Raw genomic sequence first — 22,060 nt, forward strand, 5'->3', positions numbered from 1 at the left:
CATTAAATTCAATCAAAGCTATCTTATGACATGTATTACCATAGTCTATAAACCCAGTGGGAGTTCATGAAATAGGAGTAAAACTTTTTCCCTTTCTATATAGCATCATTACATCAAAAAATATAATTTTCAGTAATAGCAATTTAAATTTTTGATTCACATGTACTACACAATGTCTATTCCAATCTATCTATCTATTAATTATACCATTTCTGAATGTTAATTCTAACATGAATAAAGGATCATGTTGTTAGAAGTTCCACATAATAACTGCTATCATTTATTAAGGGATTGCTAACTACCCAGAACGGTACTAGGCTGTGCTTATACCAGTAAGTATTTATTCACCAACAATTTTTAAAAACCATCTTTTTCTGTACTGAGTGTTGGAATACAGTGATCACCAAAACATTCTCCTAGACCTCAGGAGCTCTCAGTAGATCAGGGGAATATATATATAACCAGACTATGCTCAAATAGTACAATATGCTACCAGTGAAGTTTGCAGAAGCTACTAGGCGTAAAGAGGATAGAGATATCAAATGCCCTTTGACTTTGAGTCAGAGAATGCTTCTCAGAGAAGATTCTTCTGCTAAGGTAATTGGGATAATCCTAAAGCACAGGTATTACTATCCCAGATGGAGGAAATAAAGGTTTAATAAAACTATTTAAATTTCTCAAGCTCACACATCAAGTAGCAAAGGGAGAACTTGAACCCAGGTCCCTAAATCCAAACTCCATGTTCCTTCCACTAGCCAAGGCTCCTTGATGCTACGAAGTTCTTTCCTTTACAGTCTACTATTGCCACTTGTATGGATTTGGTGTGGGGATGATAAATAATTCATCCTTTAAGCATAATCTTAGATTTAGTTAACACTTAAATAAAACTATTCAGAAGAAATGTTATTACCATCAAGAACAGCAAGACAAAGTTATGGTTATGCCCTTTGCAACTACACAGCTCTGTCCCTTCATTGGCACAGGCAGAAAAAAATCTAGTTAGCGACCTCAGTGCTAAGCCTGATGATGCTCCCTGTATGACTCTGTGAACATTCCAGATATGTTCTGGAACAGTGAGTTGTCATAGCCTTCTTCTTGCCCAGGAAAAAGTCAAATGCTTCTTGACCAAAATAATACCTTATTATTAGTGGTTATCATCTTTTGCTTTATAAGTAATTTCATGTTGTTATTTTTTTTCTTTAAAAACAGGTTAATATTCCTAAAGAAAATGAAGATAATTATATATTTTTGCATTTGGTCAGCAGCATGGGCCATTCCAGTAAGTATGTGTTCCTCAGAAAACTCTCCTTACTTTCCTATCTCTTTTAACCTAACATCAAATAATATATATTTAAGATTTTGCAGATAAGTTGTGTCTAAATATCTAGATTTGCATGAAAGACTTTAACAAGATATTTTTGGGGGTCTCCACAAATCCAAATATGCACTCCAATTCATGCTCCCATTACTCAAATTGAAACTCATGTCTTGTCAGATGCATTATTACTTTTAATTGTTTTTTTTTAACGTTTATTTATTATTGAGAGACATGAGAGAGACAGAGCATAGGCACTGGAGGGGCAGAGAGGGGGAGACAGAATCAGAAGCAGGCTCCAGGGTCTGAGCAAGGTGTCAGCATAGAGCCGGACATGGGGCTCGAGCTCACAAACCATGAGATCATGACTTGAGCTGAAGTTGGACACTTAACTGACTGAGCCACCCAGGTACCCCGGATTATTACTTTTAAAATTCATTCAAATTAGGGGCGCCTGGGTGGCTCAGTCAGTTGAGCATCCAGTTTCGGCTCAGGTCATGATCTCGCCATTCTGAGTTCCGGCCCTGTGTCAGGCTCTGTGCTGACAGCTCAGAGCCTGGAGCCTGCTTCAGATTCTGTATCTCCCTCTCTCTCTGCCCCTGCCCCACTCAAGCTCTGTTTCTCTGTCTCTCAAAAACGAATAAATGTTAAAAAAATTAGAATAAAATTCATTCAGATTGTAATCCCTTCAGTAGCACGTATAGTAAAATTGGAACAATAAAGAGAAGATTAGCATGGACCCTGTACAACGATAACACACAAATTTGTAAAATTCATTCAGATTAATTTACATTCGATGCCCAAAAGTCATGGAGACGTTAGCCATCTTTGCTCATGCCCTATCAATTTCATTCTAATATCAATGAGGCCTGCATTTTTTAGGAAATTTTCAAGAAATGAAAACAGGAAAAAATCTGATTTTTTTCAACACAGGAGAAAATGTTTCACTCATATACTTTTTTTAATGCTCCTTGGGGAAAATTTGGAATATACAGATAAACACCAAGAAGGAAAAAGTTAGGAAAATTAAACCATTTGTAATTGTATTAGCCAGCTGCTAAGGGTAACATTTTGGTATGTTTTCATAATATCCAGCACATTGGTATTTATGTAGTTGAGAATTTTCTCAACTATTTCAAATGTACTCCTGAAGGACATAGAAGTAGCATATTACTAGCTTTTGTTTCTGCCCTGGCTCTTGTCAGACCTGCTATTTTCTTGGAGGTTTTGGCTAGGTTATACTTAAGGTGGGTCTTGTGCTAGTGTGGGAGGCTTGTACAGAAACACCACAGGTCTATCTCCTCATTTTTATAAAAGACAATTCTCCTGAGATAAGTAGTCTGGTTAGTACTTCAATAAAATTGGTAATACCATTGTGAAAATTATCTGTATGCCCAGTTAAAATTCTACATAAACTATGAAACAAACCACTTTTGTTTTCTACCTGATTAGATCACACTTTGGCCTTTGTGTTCTATATTTTTTTCTTTATTTAGGGGAAAATGTGTGTCTGTGTGTATGCACACATGCATGTGTGCATGCATGCATGGGCACAAAATCAGAATGTTTTCAGTTTCCAATATTTTCATTTTGGTAGGTTCCTCAAATCAAGCCACTGGAGAGACATGCTGTTGACAAATCTGTGAATGTAAAACTTCTAGAGAAAGCAAAAGTGCCAATACAGGTATAAGATATAAAATGTGTTTCTAAGCTGTTCTTAAAATTCTATTAACTTCCAGAAAACTGATGCTCATCTTTTCAGTTCGTTGTGCTTCAAGATGATATCTACAACTTACTTTGAATTGTTTCTCTTCTCCAGGATGAGTTAAATGCCAATGACACCAACAAAGAAGGTAGTGTCCCCCATGAAAATGAAAGAGGAAGGCAACAGTATACTGAAGATGGTTACAAAGGAGAAAAAAATGGCTCTGAGTGGGGAGAAGTAGGAGGGAAAAGTTCCTCTACACATTCCATGTTAGTAAATGAAGAGGGGAATACTGAAGATCAAAATGGGGTCACAGGAAAACCAGAAACATATGGTTATGATGGGATACATGGAAAAGAAGGTAGCACCACAGCAAATGGCATTAGGGGACATGTAAGCATTCTCGACAATGCTGGAATTGTAAATGGGACCAATGTTAATAGAAAAACTGATAAGAATTCAAACAATGGAGATGTTGGAGATGCAAGTCAGAGTGAGGATGCCACTGTTGTCCAAGAAGATGGACATCAAATACATGGAAGCAATAACAGTACAGGCCATGAGGATGAAATAAATAGGAATTCCTGTGGAAATGAAGGTAATACAAGTGAAATAACACCTCAGAGAGAAGGTGAGAGAAATGGGAATCAGGAAGGAGTAACACCAGGGGGAAGTGGAGCTGGCAATGGAGAAGATGCTGGTCTGGATAATTCTGAAGGGAGTCCTAGTGGGAATGGAGCAGAGGAGGATGAAGACAAAGGCTCTGGTGATGATGAAGGTGAAGAAACCGGGAATGGAAAAGAGGACACTGGTAACAACAGCAAAGGCCAAGAGGGTCAGCCTCATGGAAAAGAAGATAATGATAATAGCTTAGGGCAAAATTCAATTAGTAGTGAAGATGATGACCCTGAAGACAAAGAAGATCCCCATGACATCGATGGAGACAACACTTCCAAGAGTGAGGAGGATTCTGATGGTATTCCCAAAAATAAAGATAGCCAAATAATAGAAGACATGCAAACACCCAATCACAGAGAAAACAAAGCTGTGGAAAAGAAAATCACTGATGAATCAGAGCCAAGTGCTATTGGGAAGAGCCAAGATAAGGTTAGTTTGTGAAACTGATTTCTTTCAATGGCAGTTTAAATTCTCCCTCTCCATTCACTGATGGTAACATAAAAATAAATCGTAATAGGCGTTCATCTCTTTTTGCACCTAAGCTACATGAATATTTAATGGGAAAGTTAGAGTTCTTACTAGACTTTGATACAGAACAATTTTTAAAAGCAGATACTTCTGAAAATTTGACTGTAATTTTACAAGTCTAATACTAAATAACTGATTCACCATGTAACTGTTCACACAAGTTCCTACTGAGTAAAAATGCAAACGGGTTGTTTTATAATCTAAATACCAGAGTTCTCTCACATGAATAAAGCACATTTTCACAAATAGAAGTTTATGAAGTATTGGAAGCTGAACTTCTGTTCCTCTGGTTACCTTCCCCAGTCAGTCTTCCTCAGACCAATGCAGTTTGGCAGCATAACACCAACTAACCAATCATTCTTTTCTCCATATTTCCACAGGGAATAGAAATTGAAGGTCCCATTAGTGGCAACAGAAACAATATTACCAAAGAAGCTGGGAAAGTTAGTGAAGATAAAGAGGGTAAAAGACAACATGTAATGGTCATGGGCAAAGGAAACGTCAAGACACCAGGAGAGATTGACAACATACAAGGACCTGGTCAGAAATCAGAACCCGGAAATAAGGTTGCACACAGCAAAACAGGTAGTGAGAGTACTAGTGATGGATATGACAGTTATGAGTTTGATGATGAATCCATGCAAGGAGACGATCCCAACAGCAGTGATGAGTCTAATGATAATGATGATGTCAATTCTGAAGGTGACAATAACAGTGATAGCCGAGGAGATCCTGGTTATGACTCTGATGAATCAAAAGATAATGGCAATGACAGTGACTCAAATGGAGGAGATGATGATGACAGTGACAGCACATCAGATGCTAATGATAGTGACAGTAATGGCAACGGTAACAATGGGAGCAATGACAATGGCAAACCAGACAGTAGCAAAGATAAATCAGACAGTAGTGACAGCAGTGACAGTAGTGACAGCAGCGACAGCAGTGACAGTAGTGACAGCAGCGACAGCAGTGATAGTAGTGACAGTAGTGATAGCAACAGCAGTGATAGCAGCGACAGCAGTGATAGTGACAGCAGTGACAGTAGCGACAGCAGTGACAGCAAGTCAGACAGTAGTGATAGCAGTGACAGTAGTGACAGCAGCGACAGCAGTGATAGTAGTGACAGCAGTGACAGCAAGTCAGACAGCAGTGATAGCAGTGACAGTAGTGACAGCAGCGACAGCAGTGATAGTAGTGACAGCAGTGACAGCAAGTCAGACAGCAGTGACAGCAGTGACAGCAAGTCAGACAGCAGTGACAGCAGCGACAGCAGTGACAGTAGTGACAGCAGTGACAGCAAGTCAGACAGCAGCGACAGTAGTGACAGTAGTAATAGTAGTGACAGCAGTGACAGTAGCGACAGCAGTGACAGCAAGTCAGACAGCAGTGACAGCAGTGATAGCAGCGACAGTAGTGACAGCAGTGACAGCAAGTCAGACAGCAGTGACAGCAGTGACAGTAGCGACAGCAAGTCAGACAGCAGTGACAGCAGTGACAGTAGCGACAGCAAGTCAGATAGCAGCGACAGTAGTGACAGCAGTGACAGCAAGTCAGACAGCAGTGATAGCAGTGACAGTAGTGACAGCAGCGACAGCAGTGATAGTAGTGACAGCAGTGACAGCAAGTCAGACAGCAGTGACAGCAGCGACAGCAGTGACAGTAGTGACAGCAGTGACAGCAAGTCAGACAGCAGCGACAGTAGTGACAGTAGTAATAGTAGTGACAGCAGTGACAGTAGCGACAGCAGTGACAGCAAATCAGACAGCAGTGACAGCAGTGACAGTAGTGACAGCAGTGACAGCAAGTCAGACAGCAGTGACAGCAGTGACAGTAGCGACAGCAAATCAGATAGCAGCGACAGTAGTGACAGCAGTGACAGTAGTGACAGCAAATCAGACAACAGTGATAGCAGTGACAGTAGTGACAGCAGTGACAGCAAGTCAGACAGCAGCGACAGCAGTGACAGCAGCGACAGCAGTGACAGTAGCGACAGCAAATCAGATGACAGTGACAGCAGTGACAGTAGTGACAGCAGCGACAGCAAATCAGACAGCAGTGACAGTAGTGATAGCAGTGACAGTAGTGACAGCAGTGATAGCAGTGACAGTAGTGACAGTAAATCAGATAGTAGTGACAGCAGTGACAGTGATAGTAAATCAGACAGTAGTGACAGCGGCAATAGCAAATCAGATAGTAGTGACAGCAGTGATAGTGACAGTAAATCAGACAGCAGTGACAGCAGCAACAGCAAATCAGATAGTGATAGCAGTGACAGCAGCAACAGCGACAGCAGTGACAGCAGTGATAGTAGTGACAGTGACAACAGTGACAGCAGCGATAGCAGCGACAGCAGTGATAGTGACAGTGGCAACAGTGATAGCAGCGACAGCAGTAGCAGCGACAGCAGTGACAGTGACAGCAGTGACAGTGACAGCAGCGACAGCAGCGACAGCAACAGCAGTGATAGCAGTGACAGTGACAGCAGTGATAGCAGTGACAGCAGTGACAGTGCATCTGATAGTAGTGATGAGAGTCACAGCAAGAGCAAGGCTGGTAATGGCAACAATGGAGGTGACAGTGATAGTGACAGTGAAGGCAGTGACAGTAATCACTCAACCAGTGATGATTAGAACAAAATAAAAACCCACAAGATTTTTTTTTGAAAAGTCTAGTGAGTAATTTACAGGAAATGAAGATTTCTAAGGAAGGAAAGAAAGGGGAGACATAAACAAAAGATGTAAACATTCACAGAAACAGTGAGAGAAATAGTCAAATTGTCAGATTTGGAACCAAGTTCCCACACCCTCAGGAGAGAATCTGAATGCATGATCTTTGGTACATGCATGTTAAAACACATTCTGAAAAGATTCTGTTAAAAGTACATATCTAAACATAAAAGAACAATTAAAATATTCTTTAATACTTTACATAGAAACCTCAAGTAATCACGTACTACATGATAACTTTAATTTAAATGCCAAGTGCTTCAGGGAATGTAGCAAGTAAACACATCTTAAAAACAACCTGTGGCATTGCTTTAATCTTTCAGTAATTATACATTCTGGATAGATGGTCTGCTTACTGCTGAGTAAAAGATGCTGTTACCATGATATTCAGCTTGGCTACGCATTCATTTGCTTGTTCTAAGGAAGAAATAAACTTGTAACATGAATAAGAAATGCAGCAACAACTGAACCTATCTGGACCATGGGAATAATCTATCTCATTATTGAATGGAATAATTACAAATTAGAAAAAATTTAAAGAGTGCTAGTCAGAAAATAATTCAGAGGCTGGTTTACATAACAAAATCTGATGTACAGTATTTCATTCCTGCAAAGCACTGGAAATTTAGCATAATGTTCCTTAAACTATTGACAAAATTGATGCAGTACTTAGAACAGTGTCTTGCCTCCAGTAGCACTCTCCAACTATTAATAAATAAATGATACATGAATGAAGGACTCTTAAGAGCAGGTTCACTTTTTGAACTCTATGTTCAGAGCTCTGTTAAGCGGAATTAGCATTTTTCTACTTCAGTCTCACCAAGTCAAACTTGGTTCACATTTCCCTTTTAAACCCCTACATGTCCAAACTCTCAGATCAGACCCTGAGACTCCCTTCACACTGTTAATCTCTTTAATAAAGCCAACAGTTGCTGGTAGGTAATGCTTTGGAAATTACTCTTCTTTGAGAGTCATATATGCAACTATAATCTGAGCATGGATTGTTCTACTTTTGCATGAATGAGGGTAATTCTTAGTTTCAAGGTAAAGCCCAAACCCTGCAACATGAGGATCTCAAAGATGTATGCAACTAAAAGTGTGCTATTTAAGAGGGTGGAGACAGAATTTATCACCCAAGCTAGGATATGTTTGAAAGTGAAGGGGGTGCTATCAATAGTCACTTGGCAACAGGAGGTGTAAATTGAGTTTGTTCAGGAATACTGGGAGATGCAATAAACATAGCCATAGACCTTTAAAGTATTCTTCAAGATTTAGTACAGATGATTTGTAACTTCCCTCTTTTTCCATTTAGGCAATTATTTTTAGATTTGTCTAATCAAAGGTAAAAATCTAGTAGCGAAGTTCTGAATGAAACTTCTTTGATGCTAATTTTCAACCAGTCATCATTTGACAATTTGTTTCCTAATATTACGCATATTTTATAGAGTTTCAGTAGGTTTTGTTTCTACCTTCTTTCTTCTTTAATGTAAGAGTTTCTTAGGTGAGATCAGCATTACAAGGAATACTGCTGAAGGATTTAAAAATACTACTATTCATAAACTATTCATACTCATAGTACTGTAACATTTCAAGTCCCTACTATATTATAATCATGTAAATGACTCCAAACTTCTTTCCTTAAAACATGTTCTAGATTTTTAATTCCTTTAGGCTTCAGCTTTTTGTCTTTTTTTAATTTGTAAAGTGTGGCTTCTAGTACCTGTCTCACCTATTTTTAAAGGTTGTTATGAGCATTAAGTCAGGCAATGGATGTGAAACTCTTTGTAAATTATACAAGATATGTAAATTAAAGAGAATTAATTTTGGTGCTACAATAAACCTCTATTTATGTGACTATTCACAAGGAAAACTCCCTTAATCTTAATGGGTTTACAAGTCCTTACTCCTTACATCACATTTTGAAGATTTAGCTATTTTTAATTGAAGAAATAACAAGTATATGCACAAAATAAAAATTTCAAACACTATGAAAAGGTATAAATATATTAATTCTTCCTCATCCCAGATTCCTAGTCCTCTACTTCTCTTCCTTGAGGCAATTCCCATTACTAATAACTTGTGAAACTTTCCAGAAATATTCTATGTACATATAAACACCCATGTTCCCTCCCCCCCCTTTTTTTTTTGAGAGAGAGAGAGAGAGAGAGAGAGAGAGAGAGAGCACGCATGTGAGTGGGGAAGATGGGCAGAGGGAGATAGAGAATCTTAAGCAGGCTCAACACTCAGTCTGATACTGAGCTCCATCCCATGACCTTGGGATCAGGACCTGAGTTGAAATCAAGAGTTAGCTGCTCACTCGATTGAGCCACCCAGGTGCGTCATGTATGTTTCCCTTTTAAAAACACATGGAAGTGGGGCGCCTGGGTGGCTCAGTCGGTTAAGCGGCCGACTTCGGCTCAGGTCACGATCTCACAGTCCGTGAGTTCGAGCCCCGCGTCGGGCTCTGGGCTGATTGATGGCTCAGAGCCTGGAGCCTGCTTCCGATTCTGTGTCTCCCTCTCTGCCCCTCCCCCATTCATGCTCTGTCTCTCTCTGTCTCAAAAATAAAACGTTAAAAAAAAATAAAAATAAATAAAAACACATGGAAGTCTATTATACACAGTGTGCTTGTATTACTCTTTTTAACCTAAGAGTATGCCTTGAATATTGGCTCACAGCACAGAGATTGACAACTTTTTTTCCCCATAGTTGTGTTGTATTTCGTTTTTTGAACTTCCATAGATATTTAATCTGTCTCTTTTTTTGAATCACGTCCTAAGCATTTCTGGTACGAGAGTCCCTGCAGGTAAATAGCCTAGGTTAATAGCTCAAGCTGGATAAATTCCCAACCAGTTCTTATAAAGACTTCACCTTGAGAAGTATATGGGGGATAAAGGAGATGCTCAGAATCTAGGGCTGATGTCAAAAACAGTGAAGGAAGACTATGATCCTGATTTTCTTATATAATATCTACATTGACCTCTGGAACTTTGAGGCAAAAATAAAGGTGACCCTCTAAAAGGATGTCTCAAGAGTAGATCTTTCGAATATAAGAAGTCTGATATTAGAAAACAATATCTGTTTTGTGTTTTTTTTCTGGAATAAGATTAGTAAGCTATCTGCTAATATTGCCCATGGGAACAGTATTTTTTAAATTACTTTTCACTTAGTAGGTCATGAAATCAATTTAGTGACTCATGCCTTACATTTTGTAAAATGAAAGAATAAAAAGGAAAAATTTAAGAGCATTATAGGTAGTGTTTTATGAAACCTAACAATATTTGCCTCTACATGCATACACACACAATATGTCTAAGTATGCATACTAAGACATGATTTAAAATATCACTCTGACTCGCTGTAGTAAAAAAAAAAAAAGATTTGAAAGCCATTGGTTTAGAGAAGCATTATGAAACATTATTGCTGCTAGAAGTCATTTCATATTCACTTTTCACATTCACTTTTCTCTTTACAAACCTGTAAGTTTCTTCCCCACTTTTTAAGCAGTGGTCTAATAAGAAAGAAAGAAATAGTGGTATATGTATAGGGGGGTGGGAAGAATGGTGGTAGGGGGATAGGTTTTTGGATTTATTTGTGCTACAGTAAAAGACCCGAGGTAACACTGTCATCTTTTCAACAAAAGGCTATCATGGAAGTGATGGTGACTTTGCTGAGGATTCAAGATTTCTTTTTGGTGGTATGGGTTACTTTGTATCTGACTGAAGATGAACGACCTTAAAATTGGCTCTCAGCAATCATTTTATCCTCTCCACTTAACCTAGGAATTCCTTCCACACCTGCTCACACCACAAATCAGGGAATGCAATAAGGGTTTTGTTTGTTTATAAAATATAACCTTAAAAAAGATTATAAAAAGATAACCTTTAGAGAGTCATACCTACCCATATAAATACATTTTAAATTATTAACTGAAAAGGGATTTCCCAGAAGTCAAAATTGCTTTATGGTTTGTAATGGAAGTTCTGAAAAACTTTGGACCAAAATAGCTAGGAACAATTTTCCTCTCCCTAAAAGGAGCAGGAACAGAATAGAATAGTTCAGTCATAGATGAAAATATCATTGTGTTCTCACAGTGGTCCATTCACTGCTGCTTGCAAGCAAATCCTCTAGAGGACGAAACAAGTCAACAACAAGATGTTCCCAACCTCCTCCCTCTGCACAGGGACCTTGGGTTCATATGCTAAAAAATAGAAGTCAATTCCTACAGGCCTCTCATATAGCTCAGAAAAACAGTCTAAAGTGTAAAGATCACAATATGTTGGACTCTGTGTGTTTTCTAGCAGTTAGCACAGTCCCAGCTCTGCTGAAACACTGTATTTACAGAGAGCTTTCTCAGAAGGTGCTTCTCTTACTCCCAAGTCCATTATTTTGGGCTTTGCCACTGGCTATATGCCTTCTTCTTTTACCCTTTCCTTCTTTTCCTCCCTAGTAGTTTTCTCTTCAAAGAGATGAAGAAATTGTGGCAAGGAAATGCTTTGTCATTTGCAGAATTTAGTTCCTGGGTGTCTCCCTGTGTGAGGCCCCAGGCAAACCCCACAGTCAGGGACTGCCAGGCTTAAGCTTATATCATGGCCCTTTCCCCCTGCTCCCACCTTTCAGTTGCAACTAGCTGGGACCCAGCTCCGATTCCCTGGTACTTTCCTCACTTGAATCCACTGAATCTTTCCTTGCTATCCCAACTTCATCTCCCTATCTTCAGACCAATCTGAACTGAAGGCAGAAAATACTTAGGCTGTAACAGACCAACACTTGGCACCAAAGCACATTTACTTCTTGTCAATATTATCCGAATAACCCAATTCCAGTAAGCAGACTCTTTCGTCGTCCCCAAATGGCAATCCCCTTTAATCCTTCTAACTGGGCTTCTGCATAGCTTTCTCCTCACATTCTAGTATACTGACCAGAACTGTCCTAGCCCAATCAGCCTAAGATCACCAGCAAACCTGTAGTCTGACACAATGAGGCTTACTGACCCCATGTGAGGAAGGACGCTGTATGTAAGAGCAACCTTCAGTATCTTGGCAAACAAAGAAAAAGAACGAACTATTACAGGATCTTGGGAAAGGGTGAAATTTAAGTGATATTTAAATGAAACAGTGTTTAAGAGGCTCAAAGCAAAGCAGGATTGTGGCTAAAGGATTCATCATCAGGTCGGGAGTGTGAAGTAGACCCAGGCTCTGGTGTCCTTGGAAAGTGCAGGTAAGATGGATGTGGACTGCTGTATTCAGAAACCTCTTATCTGAACCTCCGCATCTAGGCTGTAAATTGAGAATGATTCTCTGTGTCCAAGGGCCTCAGACCCCTCAGACAAGAGTGTTTTTTTTTTTAATTTTATTGATATAATTTTAAACACCAGAGTCTCTAATAATCTATAATTTTAGGGAACAAAGTTTCTCAGAGATTAATAAAGCAGAAGTAACTCACAGTAGAGGGTTGTTATGTCATTTTACAGTGTCCTTGAGAGTGAGATTTTTTTTTTCTGTTAAGTTTTCAGCTGGCTTTATCTGTGTCTACTCTTTCCAGCCCAAGCTAATTTTACCTTCTTAGAAGGTATATTTCTGCTAAAACCAAGACTCTGCTTATCTTGCTAGCCTTTTCCCTACTCTCAATGGCTGACTGCTCTTTAAATATTCCCATTCTACATCACCACCTTTGAATAAAAAAATTTTTTTAAATGTTTTATTTATTTTTGAGAGACAGAGACAGAGTACAAATGGGGGAGTGGCAGAGAGAGAGGGAGACATAGAACTCAAAGTAGGCTCCAGGCTCTGAGCTGTCAGCATGGAGACCAACGCGGGGCTTGAACTCATGAACCCTGAGATCATGACCTGAGCCAAAGTCAGACACTTAACTGACTTGGAGCCACCCAGGCACCCCTAAATCACCACCTTTGGACTTTACATCACTCCTATGATTTCTGCTTCTTTTTTGCTGATTACTCTTTGTACCCTGAACACACTGTTATTTCCTCTTAGTCCCAGTGTTTTGCACACAAATTGCCCCGTTTAAACCCTGCAACATGGCACTTCTCCACTGCCATTTCTCACTGCCTCATGGAGACAGGGAGATCTACGCTCTGTCTCCTCCATTTAGCTATTAGAGGCCTTCAATTGTTTGAGTTCTGGTAGTTAACAGTTCTCATCTCTAACTGAACTTGAGGCCTCTTCTGGAGGTCAAATTGTTGTGCATTAACTTTGTAGATGTTTTCTTCTCAGAAATCTAACTCTAGGTTTCTGAGGTTTGAGTCTTAATTTTTTACGTATGTCTCCTCGCCTTTTTTGGTTTGTCTGAAGAACAGTTAAAAGACTGATGTTTATAACTGGTTCTGGCTTTTATCTTTTGGTACTCAAATTGTCATCAGTCATTATCTGCCAGTTGTTAGGATTGAATTTCATTTTCAAGAAAGTAGTTAAAGAAATGCAGCCATTTTGTTCAGCCAGAGAATCTTATCATAGTCCTCTTTTCCATTCTGACTAGACCCAGGATAAACAAGATAGGAAAACTCCTACAAAAACAATCAGAAAAAAAATCCACATTATGCTTCATGGCTCTACGCTTCAGAAAAAGACTGCCACCTTGAAACAAAATGGCTGTTGATAAGTAAATTTACTCTCAACTTATCAGATAGGTAAGGAATAGCTCAGTAATATTACTGTTGTGAATACATAAATTTAGTTAAATGTCTTCTTCCTTACCTCTTTTACTTATCTTCAGAGGAGTGTCTGATGGAGAAATGTCCCAATTCAGGATGTCTATAGCTAGAGCTTTGGCAACACCATTGACAACTTTAACTTTTTAGAACTTTGAAATAATCTTATCCACTTATAGGTGTTTACAGTATCCACATCAATGCTAATCAAAACCTGGCCAGTGGAGTAGTTACAATGTGTAAACTGTTTTGTTAGACTTTAGAAGGACAGGAATTGAGAATAAGCAATTTATAGCAACGTGACATTGCCATGAAATCCAAGTGTGATCATTTTTCTAGTAATTCATTTTCATTGTATTTATATAAGCATAACTCCAGGATATATTTGGGAATGGATATTAAGGATGTGGGATAACAGCAGAAGGAACATAAAGTTGAATCAGGCCGAAGTTATTGATATAGGCTAAGCAGAGATTCTACATTTAATATTGCAGTTCAATGAGTTAGAAAGTGCTCTAAGAGTCTGACTTGTTGGTTGATTGAAACATGGACCAAAAAGTGGCAAACCGTGAGTGAATTGGAAATGCCTGACCTCTCTTGATTTGATGTAGAGGAAGGGATTTCAGGGAGATTGAAATTTTAGAGTGGATTTGTCATTTAAGATCTACTTGCCTATACTTGGAGAATCTAGAAGACATAACTCTCATCAATACTTTGAGAAATACATTTTTAGGGAAGCCCCAGCATCACTGAAAAGCTCCACAATTGCTCTTATCTATAAGCCAGACCTTACCGTGGGAATCTCAGCTATTGAATTTGAAGCCTAAATGCAATGAAAATAACTGGATCCCTAAGGTGGCAGGGGCCAAATGGTGGCACTCAACTGCCAAAGGTAAGGTGGGTATGGTTACTGTATTGGATAGCAAAGTCAAAATAGCAACTGAAATTGTCTGACTTGTATAGATGTATGGTATTGGCTAATCATGGTGCTCCTAGAAATGAAACTGATGGTGAGCCTAATAAATTCTTTGTCTGTATAAGCAGAAAAATTCTATGTCAAAAGTCTAATTCAAATAATAAAAACAAAGATTTACAGTCCCTCAATCAATTCCCAGACTTGAAACTGTTTATAGATCTAGAACTCCGTGAGGAAGGACCTTAAATACACTACCAGAAACTTATACTGTTGATCTTTCTTCTAACCTTCCCCAAAGGGGCCTATGGCCTTTTACCAGGCCTGTACATCACTGCGGAAAATAAAGCAATGAGATATTGTGGGGACTACAGGACACTGGCTCTAAACTGACACTAATTCTAGGAGACTCAAAATGCCACTGTGGCCCTCCAGTCAGAGAAGGGGCTAATGGAGGTCAGGTGAACAATTAGCTCCGGTCCATCTCATAGTGGGTCCACTAGGTCCTCAAACTCATTCTCTGATTATATCCCCAGTTGCAAAATGAGTAACTGGAGTAAACATACTAACAGATGGCAGAATCCCCACACTGGTTTCCTGACCTGTAGAGTGAGGGCTTTTATAGTGAGAAAGTCCAGTGGAAGCATTAGAACTGACTCTACTTAGGAAAATAGTAAATCAAAAGTGATACTGAATCCCTGGAAGATTACAGAGGTTAGTGCCACCATCACAGACTTGAAAGATGCAAGGGTGGTGATTCCCACCACATCCCTATGCAACTATGAAGTTGGTGGTGACTCCAACTTCAGCTGCTATACCAGATGTGGTTTTATACCAGATGCGGTTTCATTGCTTGTGCAGATTAACACATCTGCTGGTACTTGGTATGCAGCACCAATCTGGCAAATACCTTTATCTCCATCTCTATCCATAAAAACCACCAGAAGCAGTTTACTTTCAGCTGGCAAAGCAGTAATACACCTTCACTTTTTATCTTCACTATACCTATCAACTTTCTAGCCCTATGTCATAATTTACTTTGTAGGAATTTTGATTGCTTATGCCTTCTAGAAGACTTCACATTGGTCTATTACGCTGATGCAACTCATGAGATTCTGCTGACTGGACCGAGTAAGTAGAAACTACTCTAGATTTACTGGTAATATATTTGCATGTTAGAAAGTGAGACATAAATCTTACTAAAATTCAGGGGCCTTTTACTTCTGTGGACTTTCTGGGGGTTCAGTGGTATGAGGCATGTTGAGATATCCCTTCTAAGATGAAAGGTAAACTGTTGAATCTGGCCCTTCCTACAACTAAGAAAGAGGCACAAGGTGCAATGGGCCTCTTTGGATTTTGGAGACAATATATTTATTTTTTGGGAGTGTTACTCTTGTCCATTTATTGAGTGACCCAAAAGCTGCTTGTTTTGACTGTGGTCCAAAAGAAGAGAAGGCTCTGCAACAGGTCCAGGTGCTGTGCAAGATGCTCTGCCACTTGGTCCAAATGATCCAGCAGATCCAAAGGTACTTGAAGTTTCAATGGCAGATAGGGATGATGTCTGGAGCCTTTGGGAGGCCCCTACAGGTGAGTTGCATCATAGACCTTTAGGATTTTGAAGCAAAGTCCTCACTTCATCTGCAGGTAAGTACTCTCCTGTTGAGAAACAGCTCCTGGCCTGCTACTGGGCCTTTGTAGAGATTGAACACTTGACCATGCGTTACCATGTTACCACATGACATTAGCTTCCTATCATGAACTAGGTGTTACCTGACTCATGAAGCTATAAAGTTAGGCATGCACAGTGATACTTCATCATCAAATGAAAGTGGTATATATGTGACTGGCTTGATAGAGTGGTAAAATGGTCTTTTGAAGACTTAGTACAATCCAGCCAGGTGGCAATAATTTGCACTGGGGCAAAGTTCCACAGAAAGCTGCATGTGCTCTGAATCAGTATCCAATATATGGTGCTGTTTCTACTGTAGGATTCATGAGTCTAGGAATCATGGAAGTAGAAATTGGAGTGGCACCATTCACTATTGTCTCTAGTGATCCACTGGCAAAATTTTTGCTTCCTGTAACTGTGACTTTATGCTTTGCTGATCTGGAGGTCTTAGCTCTAGAGGGAGGAATGTTTCCACCAAAGAGACACAACAATTATTCCATTGGACTGGAAGTTAATATTTCTGCCTGGCCTCTTAGAGCTTCTCATGCCTCTGAAACAGCAGGTAACAAGAGAGTTATGGTATTGGCTGGGTGACTGATTATGATACCAAGGTGAAATTGAACTACTACCCCATAATGGAGGTAAGGAAGACTATGTCTGGAATACAGGAGATCTGTTAGGGTGTCTCTTAGTATTACCATGCCCTGTGATTAAGGTCAATGGAGAACTAGAACTACCCAATCGAGACAAACTATAAAAGACAAGTATCAGATCTTTCTTTCTCTGACATATCTCGCTTAGCATAATGTGCTCAAAGTCTATCTATGTTCTCAAAAATGGGAGGAAAAGCCAGTCACATTACTTTTTCATGGCTAAATAATATTTCATTGTGTATATGGAATCTTTTCCACATCTTTTTTATCCATTCATTCACGATGGGCATTTGGGTTGTTTCCATACCTTAGCTATTATGAATAATGCTGTGATAAACATGGAAGTGCATATATCTTTTCAAAATCCTGTTTTGAATTCCTCTGGGTATATACCCAGAAGAGGAATTGCTGGATAGTACAGTAGGTCTGTTTTTAATTTTTTGAGAAATCTCCATATTATTTTCCATAGTGGTTGGGCCAACTTACATTCCCATTAACAATGTATAGGGGTTAACTTTTCACCACATTCTTGCCAGCACCTGTTGTCTCTTGTCTTATTAGATGGTGTCAGTGAAGGTTTTCACACATTTCTATCATGACTGCTACTGGTCTGTCATTGACAATAAGATGCATCTTAAAAGGCTTACTTTCAGATTCAGCTACTCTTTTCCAGGAAAACCTTTTTCCTTTGGCAAACTAAGAGTTGACTCTTTTGCAGTTTTTTCATTGGTTGGCTCGTACAGAGTTGTAAAAAGGAAGTCCCAAGTAGGACAACTTGGAGAACTGATGCTATGGTCTATTCTAAGCATCATTTAAGATTGGCAAAGAAAAATGAGGGACATGATGTACTCAGTGCTATCCGTTTTTATTCTACTAGCAATTTTCTCCAAGATCAGAACATTCTGAGGTCTCCAGATTGGAAAAGAATCAATTTCTGCAGCAGACTAAAATCAACCTTTTTCAAATAACTAAGTTGTGGTATTGTTAAATTCCCAAAGTCTCCAAATAGCAAGATGCAATTTTCAACTGTTCTCACAAATAGGAAAATTAAATTTTTTTTTATCCACTCCCAAACCTCAATACAAAGAATTAATTTAACTACCATTATGGAGAAGAGAAGTATTTTTAAAAACTCAAAAAATTCTGGTGTAAAAATATTACAAGCACTTGTTTACTTAAGATTAGAATGGTGAAACTGCATCAGGAACTCAGAGGAGCTGACCTTAACGATCACATTCAATATTGATTTTCTAAAAAAAGAACATTTATCTAAAAGACTATATATATATATATATATACACACACACACACACACACACACATACACTTACATATATATATACATATACATATGTATATATATACATGCACTTACCTAAAGACATAAAACAAATGTACAACTTTAACAAAATTTACAAAGCAAATGTGTATGTAGCTACCAAGTTACAAAACAATACTGCTTAGCTCCTCAGGAGCTTCTCCCACACCTCTTCCCCACCTCTATCCCCTTCCTGCTCCCAAAGGCAGCTCTCATCCTAATTATGTAATCACTTCCCTGCTTTTATGCATTCTAAAATACTATCATTATAGTTTTGCCTACTTTCAAACATTATATAAATGATATCATACAATATGGCTTCTTCTGTTTTTGTATTCTTTAACTCAACATTGTTTTTCATTATACATATTGGTATATATCTTGTTTTTGTTTTTTTCATCCCCCCCACCCCAAACCCCTCCAGCAACCCTCAGTTTGTTCTCTGTATTTAAGAGTTTCTTATGGTTTGTCCCTCTCCCTGTTTTTATATTATTTTTCTTTCCCTTCCCTTATGTTCATATGTTTTGTATCTTAAATTCCACGTATGAGTGAAATCATATATTTGTCTTTTTCTGACTAATTTCGCTTAGCATAATACACTTTAGTTCCATCCATGTTGTTGCAAATGCTAAGATTTCATTCTTTTTGATCTCTGAATAATATTCCACTGTATGTATATACCACATCTTCTTTATCCATTCATCAGTCAATGGACATTTGGGCTCTTTCCATACTTTGGCTATTGCTGATAGCACAGCTATAAATATTGGAGTGCATGTGCCCCTTTGAAACAGCACTCCTGTATCCTTTGGATAAATACCTAGTAGTGCAATTACTGGGTCGTAGGGTAGTTCTATGTTTAATTTTTTGAGGAACATCCATACTGTTTTCCAGAGTGGCTGCACCAGTTTGCATTCCCATCAGCAGTGCAAAAAGTTCCTCTTTCTCTGCATCCTTGCCAATATCTGTTGTTGCCTGAGGTGTCAATGTTAGCCATTCTGACAGGGGTGAGCTGGTATCTCATTGTGGTTTTGATTTGAAAGAATTGCCTACTCTTCCTCTAAATCTGTGCTGCACCATGTGGTAGCCACTAGCCATGTGTTAACCGAGCATTTAAAGTTAAATTAATTAAAATTAAATAAGAGTAAACACTCAGTTCCACACTTCCTTTGGCCACATTTTAAGCTCAGTAGCCATGTATAGCTACTGGGTACCACACTGAACCATCTAAATATAGAACATTTCCATGATCCCAGAAAGTTCCTCCAAGGCCCAAACTATAACTTATTCATTTTATATCTCATGCCCACCACAGTACTTGACACAACAGGCTTTTGACAAATGTTTCCTGAACTAGAGGAGGTTTACAGTCCAGTGGTGAAAACAGAAAATACAACATGCTATTAAATGAGGTTTCAAAGGCTGAGAACATTACAATAGGGGCTGATATAATAGTTCCCTAACATCCTAAAGATGTGAAGAGGCAGCTCATCTATGTAATACAGACCTAGAGACTATGAAACAAGATGACCCACTTCCAGCTTATAAGGGAGAGAGAGGAGAGGAAAGGAGAGATTTTTTTCTGGAGAGAGTTGCAATACACTTGCATTACCCCCACTCCCTAATCACAAGGTAAAGGGGGGATAAGGAGACAGTTGCTTTCTCCTCAAAATATCCAAGTGAGAAAAGTATTAAGAAGACCATTTAAACAGCTTGCTGGTGGAAACTAAAGACTTCAAAAGTACATAAAATCCCTGCTCTGTCATTTGTTGACTATGGGATACTGGGCAAGCTACCTAACCTCTTGAAATTTCAGTTTCTTCATTTGTAATTTTGAATAATGAGAGTGCTTACTTCATGGGGTTAATGTAAGAATTAAATGAGTAAACCAATGCAAGGACCCATAATAACAGCTTATTTAATTTTATTTGAGTTGGATGTTCTGGTTGACAAATTCCTTTTACTGCATATCTTTCAACATATTCTTTTTTTTTTCAATGTTTATTTATTTTTGACGGGGGGGGGGGGCGGGGAGGGAGACAGAGCATGAGTAGGGAAGGGGCAGAGAGAGAGGGAGACACAGAATCTGAAGCAGGCTCCAGGCTCCGAGCTGTCAGCAGAGCCCAACGTGGGGCTCGAACTCACAGACCACGAGATCATGACCTGAGCTGAAGTTGGATGCTCAGCCAACTGAGTCACCCAGGTGCCCCTCTTTGAACATATTCTTAAGCTCAGAAGCTTTTAGCAGACAAGCAGAAAATCTAGCTATCCACTAACCATGTGTGCTCTTTCTTCTACAATGGGGAGAGTTGTCTCTGGGAGGCACTTGTTCAGCTCAAGACCACATCCTCTGCACTTTTGCATTCAGATATGGCCATATCATTCATTATCATGAATGGAGTAAATTCCATTGATGGAATGTGAGTGAAAATGATATGTAATAATTCTAGGCAGTATTTTCCTTTTTTCTTCCTTTACATATTCTACCTTATCCACTGCTATTTTGCCTTAGGTAGCAGACAACTGAGTTATTAATTATTTTAAGCTAATGGTAGGCTATTATTTTATTTTATTTTTTTCCTTTTAGCTTCAATCCCCACACTCTATCTCTTCTCCATTCCTCATATTCTGCAGGCAGCTGAAATCTCATATTTTGCTGTATATCTTTTAACGTAAGGATAACTTAGAAAACTCTGTTGTGTTGTTTTGGGTATGTGTTTTTTGAATTCATACAAAAAAATATGGTGCTAGAAGTCTTTTTAATACATATGTATAGATTAAGGAACTGTATTATCTATCAGAGCCTATTAATTCTTTAAGATGTGATGTTATATTGTATTAATACTTTGCATGTGTTTTTTTTATTGGTAGAATCTAAGGTAGTTGCCAGTGCCTAGAACAGTTTCTAACACAAAGAAAATACAAAAATCAACAGCTGAGCAAATGTTTGACAAATATACAAATGCAAACTTAAAAAACCTAATTGTTTCAAAGAACAAAACACTAATGTGAAAAGATATATGCACCCCTATGTTTACCGCAGCATTATTTATAATTGTCAAATTATGGAAGAAGCCCAAGTGTCCACTGATAGATGAATGGATAAAGAAGCTGTGGTGTATATGGACACATACATACAGACACATAGATGCATGGTGGAATACTACTCAGCCATAAAAAAGAATGAAATCTTGTTATTTGCAATAATATGGATGGATCTAGAGAAGAAATGCTAAGTTGAAATAAGTCAGTCAGAGAAAGACAAATGCCATTAAATTTCACTCATACATGGAATTTAAGAAACAAAAGAAATGAACAAAGAAAAAAAGAGACCATCCAAAAAACAGACTCTTAACTATAGAGAACAAACTGATGGTACCAGAGGGGAAGTGGGTTGGGGGATGGGTGAAATAGGTGAAGAGGATTAAGAGTACACTTACCATGATGAGCACTGAGTAATGGATAAAATGTTGAATCACTATATTGTACACTTAAAACTAATATAACACTGAATGTTAACTATATTGGAATTTCAAAAAAGTTTCATTTTTCCCCAGAAAATAACCTTACTTTACCTAAATTACATGTTTTAAAATGAAAACAAGATACTAATTCATAAGAATATTGCCTGGAGAAAGATGCCACACTATTTAGTGTGTTTTATTTCACCCATTTAAATTCAAAACTATAATATCACATGAGTAAGGAAGAAGCGATAATTGTAATCTTTAATTTATGTATCTTATCAGGACATCTTATTGAATGCTCATTGTGTTGAGTTTGCATTTTAATAAATATAATTCACATACAATAAAATGATCTATTCCATCTGCACTTCATACACTTAAATTGTATAGACTGTCCTTTAAATTCTATTTTTAT

The 22,060-nt window shown here is 38.5% G+C and overlaps 1 protein-coding gene and 1 non-coding gene across 2 annotated transcripts; both read left to right on the forward strand.

Annotated features, from left to right (window-relative positions):
- The first annotated feature begins 1,228 nt into the window (after positions 1-1,228).
- DSPP (dentin sialophosphoprotein) lies at positions 1,229-6,859 on the forward strand. Its single transcript, XM_047090778.1, has 4 exons — positions 1,229-1,279; positions 2,913-2,999; positions 3,135-4,127; positions 4,607-6,859. Exons 1-4 carry the CDS (start codon positions 1,229-1,231, stop codon positions 6,857-6,859), a joined length of 3,384 nt encoding a protein of 1,127 aa, XP_046946734.1.
- Positions 1,995-2,101, forward strand: LOC124521408 (U6 spliceosomal RNA). The gene has a single exon (XR_006964503.1). It is a non-coding gene; the product is annotated as a U6 spliceosomal RNA (small nuclear RNA).
- Positions 6,860-22,060: the final 15,201 nt, after the last annotated feature.

Source organism: Lynx rufus, unplaced genomic scaffold (assembly GCF_022079265.1).
Source record: "Lynx rufus isolate CCGP_SWC_20201006 ecotype Redwood Valley unplaced genomic scaffold, mLynRuf1.p SCAF_3, whole genome shotgun sequence".
Classification (NCBI taxonomy): domain Eukaryota; kingdom Metazoa; phylum Chordata; class Mammalia; order Carnivora; family Felidae; genus Lynx; species Lynx rufus.

Bases quoted from the DNA above. Each gene is read 5' to 3' on its own strand.
- DSPP (XM_047090778.1), top strand. From the start codon at position 1,229: ATGAAGATAATTATATATTTTTGCATTTGGTCAGCAGCATGGGCCATT. The intron at 1,280-2,912 runs GTAAGTATGTGT...TCATTTTGGTAG, and splicing joins CAGCAGCATGGGCCATTCCA to GTTCCTCAAATCAAGCCACT. The intron at 4,128-4,606 runs GTTAGTTTGTGA...ATATTTCCACAG, and splicing joins TTGGGAAGAGCCAAGATAAG to GGAATAGAAATTGAAGGTCC.